This window comes from Dendrobates tinctorius, unplaced genomic scaffold (assembly GCF_039654945.1).
Source record: "Dendrobates tinctorius isolate UK_male_01 unplaced genomic scaffold, ASM3965494v1 ptg000003l, whole genome shotgun sequence".
Taxonomy (NCBI): Eukaryota; Metazoa; Chordata; class Amphibia; order Anura; family Dendrobatidae; genus Dendrobates; species Dendrobates tinctorius.
Window position 1 is genome coordinate 56809239 of NW_027361671.1, and position 27327 is coordinate 56836565.

At 41.7% G+C, this 27327-nt stretch overlaps 1 protein-coding gene across 3 annotated transcripts in view; it reads left to right on the plus strand.

Annotated features, from left to right (window-relative positions):
- The window catches only part of LVRN (laeverin), a 225498-nt gene that overhangs the window by 68431 nt on the left and 129740 nt on the right, over positions 1–27327 (plus strand). For all 3 annotated transcript variants that reach the window (XR_012221962.1, XM_073553307.1, XM_073553353.1), the window contains exons 2-4: positions 7559–7701; positions 9403–9542; positions 22701–22827. Coding sequence is in view for 2 of the 3 variants with exons in the window: in XM_073553307.1 (XP_073409408.1) it covers positions 7559–7701; positions 9403–9542; positions 22701–22827 (410 nt within the window). In the remaining variant the exon portion in view is untranslated. The remainder of the gene's footprint in view (positions 1–7558; positions 7702–9402; positions 9543–22700; positions 22828–27327) is intronic.

Here is a 27327-nt window from a genome sequence, read left to right on the forward strand (position 1 = left end):
AGTCTATCCTTAATGCAGCAGCCAGGGTTGTCCATCTGGCTAATCGTTTCTCAGACGCGTCCGCTCTTCGCCAGTCGTTACACTGGCTGCCAATTCATTACAGGGTACAATTCAAAGTACTTGTTCTCACCCACAAAGCTCTCCACAGTGCGGCACCCCCTTACATCTCCTCCCTCATTTCTGTCTATCGGCCTAACCGACCGCTGCGCTCTGCAAATGACTTTCGACTAACCTCTGCCCTAATCCGTACCTCCCACTCCCGACTCCAAGACTTCTCCCGTGCTGCGCCAATCCTCTGGAATGCTCTACCCCAAAATATTAGGACCATCCACAATTTGCATAGTTTTAGGCGCTCGCTCAAAACACATTTGTTCAGAGCGGCCTATCACATTCAGTAATCAAAGTCATGTTTGTGTGTGTGTAGCCCATTCACTATCTCCATCTAACCCCCACCCCCTGAAGATGGCTGGACCGTCATTGTAAATACATCATTGTAAATACAAACCTGTGCTTTGTATCCCCCCCACCTCATTGTAGATTGTAAGCTCCACGAGCAGGGTCGTCTTATTTCGCTTTAATTATTGTATTGTTAACGTTGTTACTTATGACTGTTGTGTTTGAAACTGTTCAACTGTAAAGCGCTGCGGAATATGTTGGCGCTATATAAATAAAGATTATTATTATTATTATATAATATAAGAGAGAATCATGGCTTACAGACTGAATGAAAAATAAAAAAAGTGATCAATAGAATATTAATCAGATTTTAAAAAATATACAAGATAAAAGTACATGGTGTTTTCTAGTATGTATACATCCTGTTATAATATGTAAGCCAGAGTTCAGAAACCAAATGACATAAGAGAGGTGGGAGCACTGGTTACAATATCAAAGCAATATGCCATATATTTCATAACGCCTCTTGCTTCCTCCCTACTAACATGTTTTCCAACGTTAAAGTAGGCCAATTGAGACCGTGCATTTGGTAGTCCTACGGCTCAGACGGCTGATACCAGTGGTGGTGTTTCTGTTGCCTTTAGTGACACAGATTCTGGCATATTTATAACCATTATTTGGGTTTATTTATTTTCTTTTACATTACCCCATCCATAGCCACTTTATATTTCACAATGTATTTTGTCCAACACTATAATGACATTCTGACAATCTTTCAAACCCAATGTGTAAACCTTTGCCCAAAAGGATATGAAAAGAAATTCTAGGTACAGTACAGACCAACATTTTGGACACACCTTCTCATTCAAAGAGTTTGCTTTATTTTCATGACTATGAAAATTGTAGATTCACTCTGAAGGCATCAAAACTATAAATTAATACATGTGGAATTATATAATTAACAAAAAAATGTGAAACAACTGAAAATATGTCTTATATTCTAGGTTCTTCAAAGTAGCCACCTTTTGCTTTGATTACTGCTTTGCACACTCTTGGCATTCTCTTGATGAGCTTCAAGAGGTAGTCACCGGAAATGGTCTTCCAACAGTCTTGAAGGAGTACCCAGAGATGCTTAGCACATGTGTTTGTGCTTGAATTAATTTAAGCCCACTGTGAATAATTTTTTTGGCGACTTGCACAAATCAAATGTCAAATTGTTCGAATTTGTTGGGACTTGCGAATTTCATAAAATTTTGCATGAATTTAATTTGCATCAAATTGATTTGATCTGATCTTTAGTTTGGATTGGATTCATTTTCTAATGGTTGCAATTAAGTCCAATTAACTTGTAAAGTGTGGTGGCAATTGTTTTTAACGGGAAGATCATCATTCCTTGGTATTTAGATATTTCTACAGTTTTAATTGTGTGGCAGCCACACTGTTTAAACCCAAGGATAAGAAACATTTACACACCTTTTTGTCTTACCAAAAATTCTCATCACATTATGACTCAGTGTTATAAATATCCTAGATTAATCCAACTTGTCCACAAAGAAATTATAGATGGCACTTCCAACCATTAGTATATCACAAATTTGGAAAAATAAACTCCAAATATGGGGTCCCCGGAAGAAGCAGACCGTGAAACGCCCGTCGGGGTACTGAGACGCCACCATTATACACTATCAGGTATAAATTTAATTCCTTTATTAGGTGCCTAATATACATTTTGTATTATTTTATATCTAGAATCTCTTTGCTGGGAATAATTATGTGATCATGGAGCTGGTCTTTGCTGATACGTATAAACTATTTTTTGGTAATAATATATGACTATGAAGTTGATAGCTAGACTTTGTCTCTATATGGTTTGATTTTTTGATATACATACCAATCTAAATATAAAGTGTATTAGTCTCTTTTTATTATTTGGCATATATCAAAAATATAAAAAACATACTATGTATTCTGAATTGAATGGTTATAATTATTAGCCTTGATAGTAGTTTAAATAATTTTTGGTGACGTCTCATTTTGGAGACATTTTGTTTTATTTTATTCTGTATGTCTTTTTTAAAAATATATTGAAATAAATTGCATTTTAATGGAATGCTTCGTATTTGGAGTTTATTTTTCCAAATTTGTGATATGTTATAAATATCCTGCAATGTATGAATTTCTAACATATGTTCCCAGGATAGGGATTAGTGTGTTAGTAAATCAGTCTTTGTATAGATGACATCTGACTATTGGAGATAGCACTCTAAGTGTTTATTTTACGATACGCAGAGAAACCACTTATGTGCAAAGACGGTTTTAATGACACAAAGTAATACAGAAAATCATATAAAAAAAACCCTATAAACAGGTAAACTTTATTATTAAAAAACCCCTTGGGGTCACACCACAAAAAAGATGACAAAAAAACAAAAACCAAATATGCAGAAGCAATGGGGACAGGGTGTTAATCCTTATGTCCTCTAGATGTATTGGATGGTATGTAATGAACTACCGAGTTATAAGATACTGCATATTGTTGGAAATGTTGCGTTTACCCCCGTGTTATATATCTTTATGGGGTTCGCGAATGTGGATCTGTGTTTTATATAGACATATAGAAATATCTTTGCAGGTCAGTGGCACTCTTGACTCTTGAATGTGGTGTTGTCGTGTATCTGTGCATGGGACATGAGATCGCAACTGGCATGATGGGTGCATTGTTCATGCCTGGGGAGCATGCGTGCTGGTACGATGGGTGCATTGTTCATGCCTGGGGAGCATGCGTGCTGGTAGCTGCTCATCCTTTACTATCATTGTCCGCTGGGAGTCTGTGCACTTATCATGAGCGCAGTATTGACATTGCCTTTCTTATGGAGCATGCGCAGTGACAGATATGTCCTCTGACCCGGAAATATTGTGTCAGCTCCGGGATGCAGATGGAGAGGCTGCACGCGCGTTTGGTGCGAGATGCCCACTGGTGCGGGACGCGGAATGATGACGCTACACTGGTGTCGCTTTTTGTGGCACGAGAACTGCTATATGCGGTCACAGGAATGCGCGTGAGATGAAGCATGCGCAATGGAAAGATGGATTTGAGCAGTGGAAAGATGGATTTGAGCATGATGCCTGGGTGAGTGAGACCTGCACAAAGAAGACAGGGGGCGTGTCCCTACATAGCGTTCGGGGCTGGCGCACGCTGTGGCGGTATAGTTAAATGGAGGGATATCGTGGCAGTTCAGCCACTAGACCACAGCAGGACACTAGTCAATTGGAGATCGGGCCTCCTGATGAGCCCAGATGGGGCGAAACGCGTTGAGGCGTAACAGGCTACATGGCAGTCGGTGGAGGATATGATGAGTATTAGTATATCCAATCAAGTATTCCACTAATGATATCTGTGCATATTTTGTCTAATATGATGATGGCACTCATTGTTTGACATTGTGGATAAATACCTTATGATTGGGATCTCAGATGCATGCTCTATTGGGTCTCTCATGGTTATGTTTCCATATGGACATTATATATATTTGTGAATCATTGTGTACAAATTGGTGGGATGAAAATGATTGCCCATTGCTGATAAACATCTATATTATTTATATTTTTTACATTTGCACTTTTTGGCCCTTTGGAATAGCTGAAGTGCATACATTTCCAATTGAGAGCTCCAATGGTGGATGTTTACCTATCATTTAACCGCAGAGAGGCCACCATGCATGTTCTAAGAACCACCTTATTTGCTATGTGTATGTGTTCCTAAGTATGTTTAATTGTGGAGTCTAGGGTCCTCCTTATTATAGGTTTGTCTCTGTTATCGATAGGGGTACCTTTAGTTTTGGGGAAGGGATCCCCTAGTGGTGCTAGGGTGCAACAGGGCCCCTAGGAATAGCCACCGTTGAGCGGGGGCGCCACAACGTTCCCCCTAGGGTGCCAACCTCCGCGGCAAGGAAGGAGCAAGTAATAGACATGATCAGGGACACTTAGGTTATCCCCCACATATGTTTTTATAATGGTGGACACTTTTTGGTTTTTGTTTTTTTGTCGTCTTTTTTGTGGTGTGACCCCAAGGGGTTTTTTAATAATAAAGTTTACCTGTTTATAGGGTTTTTTTATATGATTTTTTGCTCGAGACCCTTGAGTATTCAGATTGATTGACAAAGTAATACAGCTTTAAACAAAAATGTGAAAAGTCTACTTTAGAAAGGCAAGTTTCCAGAAAATAAAGTCTGATCTACTTTGAGTTGTATAAATGATATACAATAATCCATAGTTAATGGGTTATGGGATTAAAACTCTACAAGGTGCAAAGTCATTAGCTCACAAAGAATAATGTCTGCAATCACTGCACAATCTTAAAATTATAGCTCTGGACAAAAAAAGAAATTGTACAAAATATAAAATAAAGAGTTAAGTGCCCACATTGGCTGTTATTTCAATGAAACTTCAGGCAAAAATCCTGAAATGTTCACACTGCGGTGCATTATTCACAGATTTGGAAAGGATTAAAGTTCCTTGTTCTAGTAGCGAAATGTACACATAAGTATGTTTCAATGATTACATAAAACTATTTGTAAAGTAGCTTTAATTTTCTTTTTTTTTTCATTAAGAATTTACATGAGAAATGAATCTAAGTTACAGCATAGCACAATGCCAGGTCATTTCCACATTTCCTTCACTCCATTTCATTTAGCCTTCTTTCTCTTCGGTATATCAGGTCTTTTACAGCTAGAATTGGGCAGTGATAAAATGTACTTTTTCATTCCCCAAATACATTTGAGGAATGGGGTGTACTTGGATTCTGCTTGGTGATTCTGAACTGAGCAGATGCTTTACATCAAAGTCATTGTGTAAACTTGTGTTCAATTTTTTTTAGATAATGGATGTAATCTTTCCAGCGGATTTCACATTATAAGCATTGACATATTAAGAAATTACACAACTTTCTAAAATATTTTATGTCACAATTTAAAAATTATTATGTCAGTGTAAGCAATTTTTAAATATAACAGATAATAATATCCACCAAATTAAACTAAAAAGGGATAAAGTGGATATGAATGAAAGGAAGGGGTACCATTAGACATTTGTTAAATAAGCAATGATTGACCAACTCCTGAGGTCGGCTGTTCCACAGATTAATAAAGCCCATGGTAAAAAAAAAAAAAAAAAAAAAGACTGGCACCTCTAGAAATTGAACCTTTTTTCCCTTTGATTTATAAGGATATTTTTATATGGAACAGCGTTTCGCAGTATTTTTATATAGGCCTCATATATTTGTACAAGCTAGGGCCTATTCATACGAGTAGATAATCATTTTATTGCGTCCAACTCATCATTCACCATAATTGTGTAATGTAAATGGATCGAACACCCGAATGATATGTGTAAAAACGCTCATTCAGCAAAATAATTAGCATTGCTCGTTTGTTATTTGTACAATGTAAATGGAAATTGGTTGCTCGTTATGCAACTCATTAACATTTTTTTCAATGACTTTTCCGCCCGACTTTTCCAATGTAGCAAGTAAATGATCACACATGACAATTTATTACGTCATTCTTGATAGGGGTAAATTTTAGTCTGCCATTGAGTACAGAGCATTTAGGCTGAACTTATTGTTGATCTCTTAGATGATTTTCTACTTGCGTAAATGGGCCTAAAGTCGTGTTTCTCCTTAGATGTCTCTGATGAAGTCTAAATAAAAGGACTTCTTTAATTTGTGTTTCATAACAAAGATGCGCTATGCTCGCCGTTTTTTTGTTAACAAGCCAGAAGCTGACGTATAACTAGGATATATCATCAATGTCCAGACATGAGGGGAGTGATCCACCCAATGATCAATAATACAATGTGATATGGCCTCTTTTGAAGACTTTAGACTGAATGGCTGGATCCATAATATAGTCATAGACAATCTTATTTACAATCCTACGGCCTTAAAGAGAGCCTGTTACTTACCGCAAATATGTAATGTTCCATGGTCTGAATGCTGCTTGTCATGATCCCAGTGCAGGTTTTGACCTGCACGTCAGGGGTTAATGTCTTGAGCTCAGTGCAGGCTTTGACCTGCACACCTGGGGTTAATTATTGTGGCCTCTCTTTATTGTGGCCTCTCTTTGGTTCAGGCAGAGCCTTTTATTGCCCTGAGATACTCCAATCCCTGTCAGCTATTCTTTCGCCCTTGGCATTGTGTGGTGACCCCTGAGTGTGTTTGTGCTGTGTTCTGGTTGCTTGATTCTCTGTGTACGACTCGCTCTGTTCTCTGGATATTGCTTTGGATTCTGCTTGGTACCTTCTATGTCTGTTTGGTTTTGACTTCTGCTTGGCCCTGACTCTCCATTCTGTCTCATCCCTGGTACTTTACTGATATCTCTGTGTATGTCCTCCGTTTTGCCTGACTCTGAGTATTTCTGTATAGTGTCCTGCCATCTCTGAAAGCAGGATGCTAAGCCCCGCCCCCTTGCAGTCACATGACCGTAGGTCCTGTGACTGCTTGCTAAACTTCAGCATCCACAGGTCCTGTGTATCTGTACTTTCCGGCTGTACCTGACCCCGGGCCCCCCTCCAGTGCGGGTGAGTCCCTGCTCAGCGGAGGCTGCACGCCGGCACTGACAGGATCCTGACACTGCTATTCTCCTAAATCTGGTGGTGTTGTGGCGTTTTTTTGGTTCCTGTTCTTTAACGCTCCTGAGACATGGCCCTTAATAGTATATTCTTTTGAACTGAGGAACATGTTCCTCAACTCTTATCTGTGGGGTCACACTCAGTTGGCTAACAAGGTTAGATTTATATTAATGGAACAAGGAGTTATATCTCAGGAATGGAGATGCACAGGAATGAAAATTACCTGCTAGATTCAGAAGAACAGATACAACAATTATAGGTTAATGGCAATGGACAGGTCCTCTTTGATAGATTACATGTAAAGTTTCATATTAATGCATTTTCTCCATTTTCATTTAAATAGAAATAATACCACCGGAATTATTTTTCAACATTTTACAATTAGACTATATGTACAAATTTCACCTGTTCATCTAATTGTTATAGCGCGTTCTATTGTTCCTGGTTTTAATGAGATTCTTTCTGTGTTTTGTACAGAACATTTCAGACACATGCTGCATGAGGTCATGATCACTATCACAGTTTCTGTTCACAGGGTCCTAGTTGCATCAGAACTGGAGCCGACGTCTGCTAGGACAGTTTACCCATGCTTTGATGAACCCGCGCTTAAAGCAACTTTTAAAACTAGAATTGTGCACAATTCAAGCTTTGTGGCTTTATCTAACATGCCAGCTATAGGTATGTCCAACATGTTATTGTTATGTTCATTGTTTTAATTTTTCGTCAGAATTGAGGTTGAATGATAAAGGTGAATGATTGACACAATGCCTTGTTTGTTATTGCAGGGTTTAAGTTTAATTGTTACTTTAAAACTTTATTCCACTAAAAAGCAAAACTTTCATAAGTGAAATAAACCCATTCCCCACCACACTTTCTCAGGTACATGAAGCTAAGTCTTGGCACTGGACTACTAGTGGTTCTGCAGGCATAATAAATTATATAGATTTATTTATCTGCTATTTGTCCTTTGGTTTTTTTTTCATAAAAAGAAAACCACTGGCTACCACCAACCCTTTCCATACATTTACCTGCAGACAGGAAGATCATAAAGGGGTTAAAGCTCACCTAGAGGAGCATATTTTACCCATGTACAGTAAAACAGTCGATATTTTGCATTTGGTACCTGGACAAAATTTGGGTCCATTGAGCTACACTTGTTGCATTCTGAATATAAACTATTACAGGGGTTGACTTACATATTGATGACTTAGCCGTAGGACAAACTGCATGGACCATACCACTGAAGTTCTCTAACAGGGGGACAGAAACGCATTTTACAGTTACTGATGATGATTAGACATCTCTTGTTGCCAAGTTCTAATTAAGAAAAACACATTTATCCTCTCTGACTATAAACTTATAATAACGTGTCAAAAAATGGAGATCCAAGAGCCATAAAGCTATGATAAAATAACAATTAAAGATAATTCAAATACAGGTATCTGATCTTATGCCATTGGCTGATCTAAAAAGATGAAATAATAATAAAATATATTCTGCACCAGTTTTTTACCATGTGATGTACTCACGAATACTGACTTAATATCATATGTTAATTTAGAGAATAGACAATACACAGTGACAGTATATTTATGTGACTCCGGTATAACGCATTACTCAAATACAGTGTAACCCTTTTGTTGCTGCAGTAGCCTACCGGCTTTTCCCTAGGATTATTTCATTGAAATAACATATCGTATGTGTGTTTTTAAATTATTGTTTACAATAAAATTATTATTTTATCTTAGCTTTATGGACTCTTGGTTCTCCATTTTTAATATAATTTTTGAGTTTCTATGTCTCTTGATATATTTTTTTCGATATGTTAATCTGGAAAAAATTAAGGACATTTTTAATCTATTAGTTTATTTGTAAGAAAAAGAAGGAAAAATTCACTGTCCCCACAACAGGCAGAATTGGCACTGGTTTTAGCTGGTATTGTGATGCTGAACTGATTGGGATTGATGTCAGAGCACAGAATAAAAAAACGCAGTGTGAAATCTGACAATCATAATGCTGGCAAAAGAGAATAAAGAGGAGGATGACCAGTCTGGATATAAGGACACCATGATTAAGTGAAGAGAAGAGTGGGACAGACAATCAGGTGGATGGGTGAAGGGATTACCTAGATTTCTGTATTACTAATAAAATGTGGACAGATCAGTACCTAAGTCAAAATTACAGACAAACACAATCAAACTAAACTAATACAACATGAACAATGTCAGAATCGATGTTTTTTTTTACTGAGCACATTGAGTAAACATTACAGTATTGTGTAGGAACAAGTGAACCCATGCATTCATCAATATGTACAGTAAATCCCTTTATCAGCAATCACCTCCACCAAACAGGTACTTGTTTCTACATTTTCTCTAGCTGCGGCCGAAAAGGAAGATGATGATGGAATAAAATGGACTGTTACAACATTTAACACTACGCTGAAAATGTCAACCTATATCACTGCTTTTGTCGTGTGCGACTTTGATTACATCAGGACAACTGAAAGAGGCAATGAGGTAAGAATAATGTACTTAGCCACTTAATAAAGCTTTTAGCAGCTCGGATAAGATGAGAACCTTCTTGCACACGGGGAATTATGAAATAGTAACCTTTCAGGATAATGTCTGCTTAATCACTGTGATACTTAATGAAATAACACTTCATACTTTAGTTCGCACTCCTGATCACAGGTGTGACACTTTACATCTCAGCCTGTGAACACTTCGGTAAAGAATGATTCATAGCACGCAGCATCTTAACACAATCTGTTCAGATACATAAGAGATGCTCTCTTACATATCTGAGGAGCTCTCTTACATATCTGAGGAGCTCTCTTACCTATCTGAGAAGCTCTATTACATATCTGAGGAGCTCTCTTACGCATCTGACGCACTCTCTTTTGAATCTGAGGAGCTCTCTTACATATCTGAGGCACTCTCTTACGTATCTGAGGAGCTCTCTTACATATCTGAGGAGCTCTCTTACATATCTGAGGAGCTCTATTACATATCTGAGGAGCTCTCTTACATATCTGAGGCACTCTCTTACGTATCTGAGGAGCTCTCTTACATATCTGAGAAGCTCTATTACATATCTGAGGAGCTCTCTTACATATCTGAGGCACTCTCTTACATATCTGAGGAGCTCTATTACATATCTGAGGAGCTCTCTTACATATCTGAGGCACTCTCTTACGTATCTGAGGAGCTCTCTTACATATCTGAGAAGCTCTATTACATATCTGAGGAGCTCTCTTACATATCTGAGGCACTCTCTTACATATCTGAGGAGCTCTATTACATATCTGAGGAGCTCTCTTACATATCTGAGGCACTCTCTTACGTATCTGAGGAGCTCTCTTACATATCTGAGAAGCTCTATTACATATCTGAGGAGCTCTCTTACATATCTGAGGCACTCTCTTACGTATCTGAGGAGCTCTATTACATATCTGAGGAGTTCTTTTATGTATTTGAGGAGCTCTCATGTGTATCTGAAGAGCTCTGTTACATATCTGAGGCGTTCTCTACGTATCTGAGGCGCTCTCTTACATATCTGAGGAGCTCTCTTATGTATCTGAGGAGCTCTCTTATGTATCTGAGGAGCTCTCTTACTTATCTGAGATCCTCTCTTACGTGTCTGAGGAGCTCTCTTATGTATCTGAGGAGCTCTCTTACATATCTGAGGTGCTCTCTTACGTATCTGAGGTGCTCTCTTACGTATCTGAGGTGCTCTCCTATGTATCTGAGGAGCTTTCTTACATATCTGAGGAGCTCTCTTACATATCTGAGGTGCTCTCTTACGTATCTGAGGAGCTCTATTACATATCTGAGGAGCTCTTTTATGTATTTGAGGAGCTCTCATGTGTATCTGAAGAGCTCTGTTACATATCTGAGGCGTTCTCTACGTATCTGAGGTGCTCTCTTACATATCTGAGGAGCTCTCTTATGTATCTGAGAAGCTCTCTTATGTATCTGAGGAGCTCTCTTACATATCTGAGATGCTCTCTTACGTGTCTGAGGAGCTCTCTTATGTATCTGAGGAGCTCTCTTACATATCTGAGGTGCTCTCTTATGTATCTGAGGTGCTCTCCTATGTATCTGAGGAGCTCTCTTACATATCTGAGGAGCTCTCTTACATATCTGAGGAGTTCTCTTACATATCTGAGGTGCTCTCTTACGTATCTGAGATGCTCTCTTATGTATCTGAGGAGCTCTCTTACATATCTGAGGAGCTCTTTTACTTATCTGAGGTGCTCTCTTATGTATCTGAGGTGCTCTCTTATGTATCTGAGGAGCTCTCTTATGTGTCTGAGGAGCTCTCTTAAATATCTGAGGTGTTCTCTTATGTATCTGAGATGCTCTGTTATGTATCTGAGGAGCTCTCTTATGTATCTGAGGAGCTCTCTTATGTATCTGAGGAGCTCTCTTAGATAAATGAGCAGCTCTCTTACATATCTGAGGAGCTCTCTTACATATCTGAGGTGCTCTCTTACATATCTGAGGTGCTCTCTTATGTATCTGAGGAGCTCTCTTATGTGTCTGAGGAGTTCTCTTAGGCTGTGTGCCCACGATGCAATTTTTAAGCGTTTTTGCCGCGATTTTCGGTGCGAAAACGTTTAAAAATCTTGTACATGATGCCCCCCATGCATTCCTATGGCATTCCGCACATGCTGTGCTAATGCTGCGCTTTTTTTCGCGGCGGAATCGCATCGCGGAAAAAATCGCAGCATGGTCATTCTTTTGTGCGGAATCGCAAAGAATTTCCGCGATTCCGCACCCATAGGAATGCATGACAATCGCTTACTTCCCGCATGTGGCTATGCCCACCATGCGGGAAGTTAAGCGTCTCATGTGCGGTTGGTACCCACAGTGTGGAGGAGAGGAGACTGTCCTCCAGGCCCTGGGTACCATACCCCTGTAAAAAAAAGAATAAAAAATAAAAAATCGGGGTATATTTACCTTCTGACGTCCCGCGCTGCATTCCCGGGCCTCAGCATTCCCAGTAATGCCTTGCGGCAAGGTCCTGTGATGACGTGGTCTCGCGAGATCGCTATAGTAACAAGAGACCAACGTCATCACAGGTCTCGCAAGGCATCACTGGGAACGCTGAGGCCCAGGATGGCAGCGTGGGACGTCGGAAGGTAAATATACCCCGATTTTTTATTTTTTTATCATTTTTAACATTTTATCTTTTACTATTGAGGCCGCATAGGCGGCCTCAATAGTGAAAAGCTGCTCACACTTGTCAAACACTATGTTTGACGAGTGTGACCAACCTGTCAATCACTTTCCAAGCGAAGCTTCAAATCGCTTGGAAAGTGCTTGAGAAAATCGCGGCAAAATCGCGAACAGAATCGCGGTGGAATCACGCGGGAAAAAAACGCGCGATTTCTGGGAAGGAGTCCGGTTTTCATTGTGCGTTTTAAAACGCTACGTGGGCCCATAGCCTTACATATCTGAGATGCTCTCTTAAGTATCTGAATAGACGTTATTAAGATCAAATGTGACATTAATCTTTTTCAAATACATTGCTCTCTTAAACTAATCTTGACTTACCTTTTTAGTCAAATCCATATTCAAAATTATGGTTTCCTGTTAATTTTCATATCCCCTCTGTGGTATCAGTCACTTTTTGCTTGTCATTAGCACCAACTTTTTAAAAAAAATTTATTTTTTTAAAATCTAATTTTTTTTTATTGAATTATAAAGATTAACACAAAGAGAAAAACAATAACAACCAGGTAAACACTGAAGAAACACACCTCTCCACTCCCCAACCATAAGAAACATTATTCATGCGTTATTTATACATCTTGGCTCTGCAAAACCAGTGAAATTAGATTAATAAATATTTGAACATAGTAACAGTAGTCAAACCAATTACATATAGCTTGTAAAAACACTATTAACATTTTTAGTAATTTTCAAAGAAGTTTAATTTGAGGCAGTTCCCTAGATGTCGAACCACAGCCATCAATCCATAGACCACATATCTACTTTTTAAATTTTTATGCTAGTTTTTATTGTTTTTATTTCATACAGACTTTTTGATCCTTTCACACTGCATTAAACCGCTCCTGACTTTTTTCTTTTAAAAACAGTGCCACACCTGTCCTCAGGTTGTGTGTGGTATTGCATTTTACAGGAGCTGAGCTGCCACACGAGAAACAGTGCAGGACAGGTGTGGCACCAAAACTGAAATAAAGCATTTATGTTTTAATTATCCAGGACAGTATCTTTAGGGCACATTCACAATTGATATATCCTGTTCAAATTTTCTACGAGAAGTAGTCCGCAGTGAATCTGCAATAAATGGTGCATACTATATTTCAATGTGGATTGCACTGCAGAAGGGTTATCCAACCATAAAAAAGTGACAAACTAACAAATGAACACTACTTTCTTCTTCGCCCTCCCCAAGGACGCTGCAATCCAGCACCGAAGCTCCAGCAGTGCACTTCATACATATGTACAAGCATTTTGCATAGGGCCTATAAAGTGAAAGACTGGATGCCCTGCTGGAACGTCTGTGCTGGATCACCGGGCAATAAGAGGAGTTTATTTTATTTAGTTTTTCATCACATCTGAAGCATTTTTTAATATTTTTTAAGGCTGGATAAGGCTAGTTTCACACTAGCGTATGGAGGAGCTGCGGAGGGATGCAGACTTCCTCTGTGAAGTTCCGTCCACGGCCGCACCTCCTCCTGTCAGCTCCGCCTCCGTTGGCATGCGGCCTGCATACCCTATCTTTAGCATTAGGTACGCAGGCCATGCCAATGTGTGTGGATGCCTCCGCATGCGTCGTTTTGATGGTGCGGCGACCGCACCAAAATGCAATACGTTGCATTTGGCGCAGGTCGCCGCACCGTCAAAACAGCGCATGCGGAGGCATCCATGTACATCGGCATGGCCTGCGTACCTAATGCTAAAGATAGGGTATGCAGGCCGCATGCCTACGGAGGCGGAGCTGACCGGAGGAGGTGCGACCATGGGCGGAGCTTCACGGAGGAAGTTCACATCCATCCGCAGCTCCTCCATACGCTAGTGTGAAACTAGCCTAACCTCTTTAGGTGCAGTTGGAAATCATTCATAATGGAGCGATTTCGTTAGATCTGGTGCTATTGTCCCATACATACATATATTGACTCATACATATATGGATCGTAATGCCCACATTGACTGCGTGTCTCCTGACATGAACCTACAGCATCATATGTGTCCATGAGGTAGTAAGCTTGGGTCAGGAGGCCAGCGGTCACTGCAGACATTGGGACCACATATGGACCGTGAAATACGCTCATGCAATCCCGGTCTATAAGTCATTGATGTTACAACCTCGATGCCTACTGTGAACTTGCTAACCAGACCCTCTGCCTTTGATAGATGGGGCCAGGTTAGCAAGCGCTGAGGTTGGTCCGTTCCCACCCATCGGACTGATGAGCGCTGATTACCCTGGTGGTGTATAAAGATCATATGTAGTGGTATGCCTGGCCGAAGGGGCACACAGGATGGATTGTTAGGATCTCAGTTAGGAAGTATATAATGAGGTGGCAGCTGTTTAATAAGGGGAAACCTGATGATAGGTTCCCTTTACCTGTCACAGTATTTCCTAGACCTGTCTGCCTAGTAAACGATTTCTGTTTTTTTGGTATAGTTTGTGCTGTAAGTTGACTTTAGTTGTAAGGTGAAGCAATAAAAAGGCGCATATTCTGGAGGGCATAGAGACGAAGCAGAAGAAGGGAACATGCATCAAAAGAATGGAAACATTCATGTCAGTTTTGCAGAGAGTAGAATGTTAAGAGCGGCAATCAGAAGATTTCTGGAGCTCGGCTTTAAATAACATAGTAATAAAATCACATATAAAACAGCCCTGTGGAAAGCAGATGTTGATTGTTATGTTGTAAATTAGCGTAAAAAAGCCTGAACATGTTATTATATCAGAATGAGTTTTACTTCTGAATAGTATGTTACTATTCTAATTATGCTGAACTTGAGTTGTAAGACTATTATGTGTAAGCATTAAGGTATAAATAGAGATTGTTTCTTATTAGTTGGAGTCTGCTCTATGGCTTTTGTAAGAAGTTGCTCCCTTGTTCTCATTTCTATATGTGTTCCCTGCTCGATTATTGCGCGGAAGCTTGTAATTGTATAAAAACATTTCCAATGAATAAAGGAAACACTAGCCATGGGACATAATGTCTGTTCCCATATTCCTCCTTACTGCATCCAAGTTTGTGTTCTTAAGGAAAAAGATGATACCAAATACACGCCAACAGCATATGATGATATGATGCTTAAAGGGAAGCGATCATCAGAAAATGACTTGTTTAAATCAAGTTTCGTGTTACATATATTAGTAAAAACATTTTGGCAATTTATTTTTAGTAATATTATGAGCTTTATCGAAAAAAAATAAAATTTAGTCACCCTGCAATTTTCACAATGGCCACTAGGACTTTTTAGACATACACTTCTTCTCCTTCAGAAAGTGTTTTCAGCAGGCTCCTTATCATCAGAGGCAGATTTACAATGACAGCTAACACCTCTATACCCAGCTAATAACACAATGTGATTTCACACCAGATCTTCTCTCTTCACAATGAACAGGCTCTTTTGACACTTCAATACAAAAGATAGTGTCATGTCCCATGACTTGGGAAATCATTTAATATTTGCATTGTTTGTGTTGCATCTCTGTTGCTAGGCAGAAGTTTGCCTTTCCCTGTATTTTGTTCCAACTCTCTCCCTGTAGTCCTGTGATGTATGTTTGTTCCCTCCTTCATTCTCCATTTTGTGATCGTCCCTCCATCTGTATGCATCCTGTTACATGTCCTCTGAAGAATATTCCTTTTTACCTGCTGCTTTCATCATAATACAAGAATTTCAGTTAAAGCATCCCTCTTTTCCTGGAGTCTTCTTACATGAGATCGTGGCTGAGTTAAGCTGTCTGATTAATCGGTATGAACGTGAGTACAGGTCGATACGGAAGGGGCCCAGAAAGAGAGGTCTATCCAGGCACCATACGTTCTACATATCCATGAGTCAGAATAGTAAAAAGGAATAACCTGCCTTCAGAGACAGTAACTCAAGGTCTGTGCTAAATCTCAGTGGAAAAGGACATTTCCCAAAAAGATTGTAACCCAGTTCCAGCCAGACCCCAGCGTGCATAGAAGCCACACACTGCAGCTGAACAGAGAGGAATATAACTCCCATCATTACACAGGACCCTGCAGCTGCTCCAGCATTAGATACAAAGTATCAACTCTGTGCAGAGTGTCTGTGTATTTCCTGTTGCTGAACAGTGGGAAGTATAACCCCCATCATCAACTCTTCCTGCCTGCAATCTAATCATGTCTGAAGCAAGGAATACAATGTCCCTACCAGACTTACAAGCACAGGAAAGAGACCCAGACCCCCATCCACCATCTAGCGAAAGGGGAAAACGTACAGTCAAACCCACATGGAAAGTCATGGAGAATTTAGAGACTGCAAAATGTGAATTATATAGTGATGTGTCTTCAGTATGGAAGAAAGTGCTGAGTCATATAGACACTGCATCAAGGCCTGCTTCTCATGAGTTACCACCAGAGGGAGTCCTAGAACAATTATGCACAGCATACCAAATGTATATGGAGAAGAGTGACCAATACATTATTCTCCTGAAGAAACTGAATCTCCCAGAGACTTTAAACGAATTGCAAGGTTTCCAGCAGCTTAATTCTGATAGAGACTGCACTGTACGTGACATTAAAGCCAAGATAGAGGCTAGAATCGCACGAACACCAGATGCATCAACTCGCTCATCCAAATCGTGTAAGCTCTCAAAACGTTCATCTAGGTCAAGTTCATCGAAATATTCTACTCTTACTGAGCAGCTTATAAGAGCACGTGCTAAGGCTGAAACTACTTAGGTACAAGCTGCCTTTGCACAAAAGAGAGCAGAAATGGACGCAGCTGTTGCACAAAAGAGAGCAGAAATGGATGCAGCTGCTGCACAAAAGAGAGCAGAAATGGATGCAGAAGCGGCACGCGTGAAAGCGGAAAAGGAAGCTCTAGAGAAGGAATGTGAGCATGCAACAGCCATGGCAGAATTAAAGGTACTCGAGCAGGCTGTCAGTGGGAGTCAAAGAGACAGCATCAGTTTGTGTGAAATGGAGGCAGAAGACCCTATTGAACGCACAAGAGACTACGTGCTAAGCCAAGATGGCGAACCGCAGATCATCACTAACACTCTTGATGGTGTTGACGCTTCTCTAGAGCACCAGGATGCCGATCCACTTACAGAATCCTGCATTCAAGGTCATTATACCCTCGACAACCACACAGTGCCACCTCCACATGTAGCAGAAACTATACCCACCAAACCAGTTGCTGGACTAAATGCATATGCCACTCCATACTTCCCCATGTTTCAAGGCCAAGACGTCTCCACCTCTATGTACAACACCGCTCAGCCTACAATTGTGCATCCTAAGTCAGAAAGAACAGACATGTCCGACTTCACAAGGTACATGATTCGCCGTGAACTTACTAAAACCGGTCTCACAAGGTTCGACGACCAACCTGAAAATTACAGAGGTTGGAAAAGTGCCTTTAGAACCGTAACTGGTGACCTCGGCATCACTGCTGCGGAAGAGCTGGACCTGCTGATCAGATGGTTAGGACCACAATCCACAGAGCGTGTCAAGAGACTCAGGTCTGTACATATCAGTAATCCAACGGCTGGTCTCATGGCTGCATGGGAAAGGCTAGAGAGAAACTTTGGCAGTCCAGAAGCCATAGAGGATGCACTGTTTAAGCGACTACAGAGTTTTCCAAAAATATCCAGCAAGGACAGTTCAAAGTTCCTAGAGCTCAGTGACCTGCTGTTAGAGCTCCAGCTGGCCAAGGCAGACACCCACCTACCTGGCCTTAGCTACCTGGACACTGCTCGTGGAGTAAACCCCATTATCTCCAAGCTACCATACAATGTACAAGAGAAGTGGACTGCAATAGGGTCAAAATACAAGAAAGACCATCAAGTGTCATTTCCTCCGTTCTCCTACTTCTGTGAGTTTATAAAAGACATTGCAGAGCGTAAGAACGACCCAAGCTTTTCCTACAGAGAATCCAGTGGCCCAGCTTCACCTCCCTCTAAATACGTGAGCACACACTCGAATGACAGAAACTGCAGGGGTCCAGTGTCAGTGAAGAAGACGGATATTCTTCCCTTACCAACATCAGCCCCAGGCAAGAGCAACAAGGGTGAAAAGATAGAAAACCCAAATCGTGAGTGTCCCATCCACAAGAAGCCACATCCCTTAAAAAAGTGCATCGGCTTCAGGAAGAAACCGCTCCAAGAACGTAAGGAACTTCTAAAGAAGTTCGGGGTATGCTACAGATGTTGTGCTTCTACTGAACACCTTGCTAAAGACTGTAAAACTACAATTAAGTGTATGGAGTGTGACAGTGAGGATCACGTACAAGCACTCCACCCATACCGTCCTGACTCTACACGTACTCCTTCCCCCACCACGAGCCATGGCGGGGAGGACGCAGCTCAAACTGCAAGTCATACCACAATATCTTCTTCATGCACAGAAGTCTGCAGAGAAGGTCTCTGGGACAAGTCCTGTGCGAAGATTTGCCTGGTGAACGTATATCCCAATGGTCACCCAGAGAAAGCCGTGAAGGTGTATGTCCTCTTGGATGATCAGAGCAACCGATCACTTGCAAGGTCAGAACTCTTTGATATGTTTAACTTAAAGGGAAATGCTTACCCTTACACCTTAGGTACCTGCAGCGGTGTTACAGAGGTCTCTGGGAGAAGGGCCAGAGGTCTTATAGCGACATCCCTCGACAACACCGTGGAGATACCCTTACCTACACTTGTCGAGTGCAACCAGATTCCATCCAATCGAGAAGAGATCCCAACGCCAGAGGCTGCTCTTCATCACCCACATCTCAAGGGGATAGCAAACAAGATACCAGCCCTCAACAACAGTGCAGATATCCTGATTCTGCTTGGCAGAGACATTCTCCGGCTGCACAAGGTACGTCAGCAAATTAACGGACCACACGATGCACCATTTGCCCAACGCTTTGATGTAGGCTGGGTAATTATAGGCGATGTTTGCATTCACAAGATGAAGAGACTTAATAACATGTCCTCTTACAAAACACACATCTTGCCAAATGGTCGCAGCACTCATTTTCAGCCATGCCCACATCATTACTGGGTGAAAGAGAAAGTGAGCAACACCAAGAGGCAACAGGAATCCTTCAACAACATGAACATGCTCCAGCCCTGGGACGAAAACCTCGGGTCAACAGTGTTCGATTCCACAAGTGAAGACAACAAGTTAGCACCCACAAGGGAAGATAAAGAATTCATAAAGGTTATGGACAAAGAATTTGTTCAAGATGACTCCAACAGTTGGGTAGCTCCTTTACCCTTTTGTTTCCCAAGAGCGAGGTTGCCAAACAACCTGCAGCAAGCAACTGCAAGGTTCTCATCCTTAAAATGTACCCTAAAGAGGAAACCAGAGATGGAGAAGCATTTCATTGACTTTATGCAGAACATCTTTGACAAAGATCATGCTGAACCTGCGCCACCACAGAAGGAAGGAGAAGAATGTTGGTACCTTCTATCCTTTGGTGTCTATCACCCTCGCAAGCCTAAGGCCTCTTTCACACTTCAGTTTTTTTCATCAGTTATAATCCGCCAAAAAGGCGGACAAGCGGATCCGTTCTAAAGTGATGTGAACGGATGGCACAGGATCCGTTTTCAGACGGATCCTGAAAATGAAGAAATTTAAAGGAATCGCTGGCTGGGAAGGAGAGAGAGAGAGAGAGAGAGAGAATTTTTTTTTGTCCGGCACCCAGAAAGAAATTCGGGTTAAATCAGTGTTTGCAGGATCCGCCAGAGAAAAAAACGTTACAAGCTCCGTTTTGACATTTTTGAGGATGGTGATGGACAGCAACTTTTGGCGGATCCTCACAAAAAACGGATGCAACGGACAGCAATCCGTCACAATCCGCCATTAATGCAAGTCAATGGGAAAAAAACGGATCCTCAAAAAAAAATTGAGGATCCGTTTTTTTTCAAAACCTGGCGGATTGTGACTGATTGTAAAAAACAGAAGTGTGAAAGAGGCCTAACCAGATCAGAGTGGTGTTTGACTCCAGTGCTCAGTATGAAGGCCTCTCTCTCAACAACCTGCTACTAACTGGACCCAACCTGAACAGCAGCCTCCTTGGAGTATTGATCCGCTTCAGACAAGAACCTGTTGCTATAATGGCCGACATCCAGCAGATGTTTCATTGCTTCATCATGAAGGAAGACAGCAGAAACTATCTTAGATTCCTATGGCACAAAGACAACAATGTCAACAATCAAGTCATAGACTACCGGATGAAGGTCCATGTCTTCGGCAACAGTCCTTCACCTGCTGTGGCGATCTACGGACTGAGACGGACAGCCCAGGAAGGTGACAGAGAGTACGGATCCGATGCTCGTCAATTCGTAGAGAAGAACTTTTATGTAGACGATGGGCTCAAGTCCTTGCCCACAAGTGAAGAGGCAATTGACCTACTCTCCAGGACACAGGAAATGCTATCCACATCAAACCTCAGACTCCACAATATCATCTCTAACAGTCAAGAAGTAATGAGCGCGTTTCCATCTGAGGACCATGCCACGAACCTAAAGGACCTCAACCTAGGTTCTGATGTTCCTCCCACACAGTGCAGCCTTGGTCTACTGTGGGATATCAAACAGGACACCTTCACCTTCCAAGTGTCGCCCTGTGACAAACCCTTTACCAAACGAGGAGTCCTATCTGTCATAAACAGCATCTACGATCCTCTCGGGTTTGTAGCATCCATCACTATTCAAGGCAAGATACTGTTAAGACAGCTCACTGCCGAGAACACTGATTGGGACACCCCGCTTCCGACTCAGAAACAGCAAAGGTGGGAGACATGGAAGAAGTCCTTGAAGTTCTTAGAGCAACTCCAAGTCCCACGTTGTTATTCTCCAATGATTCTTACCCCAGCTACACTTCTTACACAGAAGATTGGAGCTGCTACAGTTCCTCCCGGGAATTTCGATAACAAGGACATTACAAACGTCAGTGGAAGCAAGTACAACACATAGCCAACGTGTTTTGGCACCGTTGGAAGACCGAATACTTGCACCTGCTTCAAAACCGTCACAAATGGCAGACACCCAGTCCCAATCTCCAAGAAGGAGACCTTGTTCTCTTAAAAGACAAAGAGGCTCATCGTAACGACTGGCCAATGGGTCTTATCACCAAGGTCATGCCCAGCGAGGACGGAAAGACTCGTAAGACAGAAGTTAAGGTGACAAAAGGGGGCTCTACCCGAACCTTCCTCCGTCCGGTCACCGATCTCGTGCTGCTACTGCCAAAGGAGGACGTCACATGAACTGAACATTGCTCCTGGACGTTGCTCACGGCGGGGAGCATTCCTCCTCATTCCCCAGTTTTTTATTGAACATTGACATTTTCCATTGGATTGCTGGGTTGGTGGAAGAGTTGGCATGTTTCCGGCTTCCCCAATCCGAAGATGGGTTTATAGTCTTGGACTTATCTTCCGGTGTGATCTACGGGTCAACAACAACGAGTTGGACTTTAAAAATATTTGATGTTTATTATTGCATATATGTTTTTCTCTTTTCTCTTGTTTTTCAGGTTCGAACGACTTCGAAGAATTACGGACATCGTGAAATCCAAGGATTTCAGACGGGGAGTGTCATGTCCCACGACTTGGGAAATCATTTAATATTTGCATTGTTTGTGTTGCATCTCTGTTGCTAGGCAGAAGTTTGCCTTTCCCTGTATTTTGTTCCAACTCTCTCCCTGTAGTCCTGTGATGTATGTTTGTTCCCTCCTTCATTCTCCATTTTGTGATCGTCCCTCCATCTGTATGCATCCTGTTACATGTCCTCTGAAGAATATTCCTTTTTACCTGCTGCTTTCATCATAATACAAGAATTTCAGTTAAAGCATCCCTCTTTTCCTGGAGTCTTCTTACATGAGATCGTGGCTGAGTTAAGCTGTCTGATTAATCGGTATGAACGTGAGTACAGGTCGATACGGAAGGGGCCCAGAAAGAGAGGTCTATCCAGGCACCATACGTTCTACATATCCATGAGTCAGAATAGATTGGGTCAGGAGCCAACTATTTTGGCTATGAATTTAAAGTAAAAAAAAGCCCCAGTGGCCAGTGTGAAAAGATGTTCTTATTTGCAACACTGCACAGCTCCCGCTACTGGACACCCACTAATCAAACGTTTTATCACCCTTCCAGTGGAAAGGTTATAAATGTCTCTCATGTCCATGTAATAAACTCTTTTTTATTGATTTGGGCTTTGTATCAGAAAAAAAGAGGCTCCAACTTCTACAAAGATATAGTATGACAGTAATCTGCACAGAGAATTGTGTTCAGTGTGGATAATTGGAGAGAAGATTAGTATTGATTACACTGAAACCTTCATTTTAATTTTTTAAGTTCTAGTCTTCAGTTTTTTTAACCCATTTCTTAGAAATTAGTTGATTGTTTTATTTATTTATTTATTTCTGATTTGTACAACTTGCTGAGCTGTGGTATGAATATAATAATGAATGTTTTGTTTCCCGCGATGTAATCATTTTTTTCTTGTCATCTTAGATACGAGTTTGGGCACGTAAGGAAGTAATCAAGAAAGGATATGCTAATTTTTCTTTGGATATCGTGGGGCCAATTCTTTCTTTTATGGAGGATCTATTAAATGTAACATATCCGTTACAAAAAACAGGTGTGCTTTGTTCTCACTTTAAATTTTGCATTATTACATAAAATTAAAGATTGCCCAATTCATTTAAAATGAAACTGTCGTCGGTTTGATGCTAACCCCATCACAGGCAGCATGATACATGTTTTACTTTAAGGCCACATTCACACATTCAGTATTTGGCCAGTATTTTACATCAGTATTTGTAAGCCAAAACCAGGAGTGGAACATAGTAAAAGTATAATAGAAACACGTCACCACTTCTGCATTTTTCACCCACTCCTGGTTTTGGCTTACAAACACTCGGGTAAAAAAGTCTGAAAGAGCCATTTAAATGCCGCTGTAAGTGATCAACAGCTGAATCTAATTGAATAAACAGAATGGACAGAACTGTAGAAAAAAAACATGGACTGCACATCCAAAAATCAAACATTGATCTGTAGCCGACAGGCAAAAATTAACAAAGCTGAGCATGAGATTCTTAGTTTAACATTCTGAAGCCCCCTGCCACGTCACGGAAAACCTCTCAGTGGTCCCTAGGCTAAAAAATGCAGTGCCATGTGCCAACCACCACTACAGCGACAGTGCCCCATCAGGGTGGGTGACCTGGTGCCTCACAGTAGTCATGCAGCAAGGCTGAGTCCTCACAATTCCAGAACAAATTGAGAACCTCATGCTCAGTTTTGTACATTTTTGCATAGCGACAATAGATCAATGTATGATTTTTAGATGTGCGTTACATTTTGTCTTTTCCTACAGTTCTGGCTTAACCCCTTCCTGACCCATGACGCCTACGTAGGCGTCATGAAAAGTCATGCCCAAACGACCCATGACGCCCCCATAGGCGTCATGCTATAAATAGCGCTCCTGTGGGTCGGGTGACCGGGGTCAATGAAAGGTCACCCGACCCACACACAAAGGACCCTTTATGCTTGACCACAGGGGGGTGGCTTAGCCCCCACGTGGCTACGATCGCTCTGATTGGCTGTTGAAAGTGAAACAGCCAATCAGAGCGATAGTAATATTTCATCAATGAAATTTGATGAAATATTACAATCCAGCCATGGCCGATGCTGCAGTAGCATCGGACATGGCTGGAGACACTAATTTAACCCCCCCACACTGACTGGCGGGGGCGATCGGCCCCCGACACGGACTGACAGCAGCGATGGGCCACTGCTGTCACGATCTGCCCCCCCTCCCCTTCCCTCCGATCCCCTCCGCAGTCCGATCCCCCCTCACCCTCCCCGGTACCTATCACATCCCGCTCGGACTCCCGGTGTCCCGCCGTCCCTCCTGCATGGGCGCCGCCATCTTTGAAAATGGCGGGCGCATGCACAGTACGATTGTAATATTTCACCAATTAAATTTGGTGAAATATTACAATTGGTCCATGGCCGATGCTGCAATAGCATCGGCCATGGCTGGAGACAGCAATCAGACCCCTCACCCACCGACTGATGGCGCCGATCGGCTGCCGCCACCGACTGACGGCAGCAATTGGACGCCGCACTCATCATCAGGTCCCCTCCCCCTTCCCTTCACTCCCCCCAGCCTCCCGATCCCCCCCACCAGCCCCGGTACCTCCTGTCCCTCTGGCCGTCCCGGTAACCTGCATCAAGGTCGCCGACATCTTGGAAAATGGTGGGTGCATGTGCAGTGCGCCGGCTGCAGATTTATTCATTTATTTTGATCACTGAGAAACTCTCACAGTGATCAAAATAAAAAAAAGTAAATAAACCCCTCCTTTATCACCCTCATAGGTAGGGACATATAATAAAATAAAGAAAATATTTTTATTTTTCCATTAGGGTTAGGGTTGGAATTAGGGTTAGGGTTGGAATTAGGGTTAGGGTTGGAATTAGAGTTAGTGCTGGAATTAGGGTTAGGGTTGGGGTTAGGGCTGGAATTAGGGTTAGAGTTGGAATTAGGGTTAGTGTTGGGATTAGGGTTAGGGTTGTGATTAGGGTTAGGGTTGGAATTAGGGTTAAGATTAGGGTTAGGGGTGGGTTGGTGTTGGGATTAGGGTTAGGCTTGTAGTTAGGGTTAGAGTTGGGATTAGGGTTAGGGGTGTGTTGGGGTTAGGGTTGTGGTTAGGGTTATGATTAGGGTTGGGATTACGGTTAGGGGTGTGTTGGGGTTAGGGTTGGAGTTAGAATTGAGGGGTTTCCACTGTTTAGGCACATCAGGGGGTCTCCAAACGCGACATGGCGCCACCATTTATTCCAGCCAATTTTGCGTTTAAAAAGTCAAACAGTGCTCCCTCCATTCCGAGCCCCGACGTGTGCCCAAACAGTGGATTACCCCTAGATATGGGGTATCAGCGTACTCAGGAAAAATTGCACAACAACTTTTGGGGTCTAATTTCTCCTGTTACCCTTGGGAAAATAAAAAATTGGGGGCTAAAATAATTATTTTTGTGGAAAAAAAAAGATTTTTTATTTTCATGGCTCTGCGTTATAAACTTCTGTGAAGCACTTGGGGGTTCAAAGTGCTCACCAGACATCTAGATAAGTTCCTTGGGGGGTCTAGTTTCCAAAATGGGGTCACTTGTGGGGGGTTTCTACTGTTTAGGCACATCAGGGGCTCTGCAAACGTAACATGACGCCTGCAGACCATTCCATGAAGTCGACATTTTAAAACGTCACTACTTCCCTTCCGAGCCCCGACGTGTGCCCAAACAGTGGTTCCCCACCACATTTGGGGTACCAGCGTACTCAGGACAAACTGGACAACAACATTTGGGGTCCAATCTCTCCTGTTACGCTTGTGAAAATAAAAAATTGTGGGCTAAAAAAATCATTTTTTGAGGAAAAAAAATATTTTTTATTTTCATGCCTTTGCGTTATAAACTTCTGTGAAGAACTTGGGGGTTCAAATTGCTCACCACACATCTAGATTAGTTCCTTGAGTGGTCTCGTTTCCAAAATGGGGTCACTTGTGGGGGGTTTCCACTGTTTAGGCACATCAGGGGCTCTTCAAATGTAACATGATGCCCGCAGAACATTCCATCAAGTCGACATTTCAAAACGTCACTACTTCCCTTCCGAGCCCCGACGTTTGCCCAAACAGTGGTCCCCCCACATATGGGGTACCAGCGTACTCAGGAGAAACTGGACAACAACCTTAGGAGTCCAATTTCTCCTGTTACCATTGTGAAAATAAAAATTAGCGGGCTAAAAAATAATTTTTTGAGGAAAAAAAATATTTTTATTTTCACGGCTCTACGTTATAAACTTCTGTGAAGCACCTGAGGGTTCAAAGTGCTCACTATGCATCTAGATAAGTTCCTTGGGGGGTCTAGTTTCCAAAATTGGGGCATTTGTGAGGGAGCTCCAAAGTTTAGGCACACAGGGGCTCACCAAACACGACATGGTGTCCGCTAACGATTGGAGCTAATTTTTCATTCAAAAAGTCAAATGGCACTCCTTCCCTTCTGAGTCCTGCCGTGCACCCAAACAGTGGTTTACCCCCACATATGGGGTACCAGCATACTCAGTACAAACTGGACAACAACTTTTGGGGTCCAATTTCTCCTGTTAGCCTTGTGAAAATAAAAAATAGCGGGCTAAAAAATCATTTGTGAGGAAAAAAAATATTTTTTTGCTTTCTCTGCTCTGCGTTATAATCTTCTGTGAAGCACTTGGGGGGTTCAAAGTGCTCACCACACATCTAGAATGGGGTCACTTGTGGGGGAGCTCCAATGTTTAGGCACACAGGGGCTCTCCAAACGCGACATGATGTCCGCTAATGATTGGAGCTAATTTTCCATTCAAAAAGTCAAATGGCGCTCCTTCCCTTCCGGGCCCTGCCGTACGTCCAAACAGTGGTTTATGACCACTTATGAGGTATCGGTGTACTCAGGAGAAATTTCCCAACAAATTTTATGATCCATTTTACCCTGTTGCCCATGTGAAAATGAAAAAAACTGAGTCTAAAACAACATTTTTGTGAAAAAAAGTACTTTTTTTTAAGGATTAATTTTTGAAGCACCTGGGGGTTCAAAGTACTCACTATGCATCTAGTAAGTTCCTTGGAGGGTCTAGTTTCCAAAATGGGGTCACTTGTGGGGGATTTCCAATGTTTAGGCACACAGGGACTTTCCAAACATGACATGGCAACCGATAAATATTCCAGCATATTTTCCATTCAAAAAGTCAAATGGCGCTCCTTCCCTTCTGAGCCCTGCCGTGTGCCCAAACAGTGGTTTATGACCACATATTAGGTATCGTTGTACTCAGAAGAAATTGCCCAACAAATCTTAGGATCCATTTTATCCTATTACCCATGTGAAAATGAAAAAAATGATGCTAAAAGAAAATTTTTATTGGAAAAATTAAAATGTCCATTTTATCCTTCCATGTTGCTTTAGTCCCTGTGAAGTACCTGAAGGGTTAATAATCTTCTTGAATGTAGTTTTGAGTAGCTTGAGGGGTGCAGTTTTTAGAATGGTGTCACTTTTGGGTATTTTCTGCCATATAAACCCCTCAAAGTGACTTCAAATGTGAGGTGGTCACTAGAGTT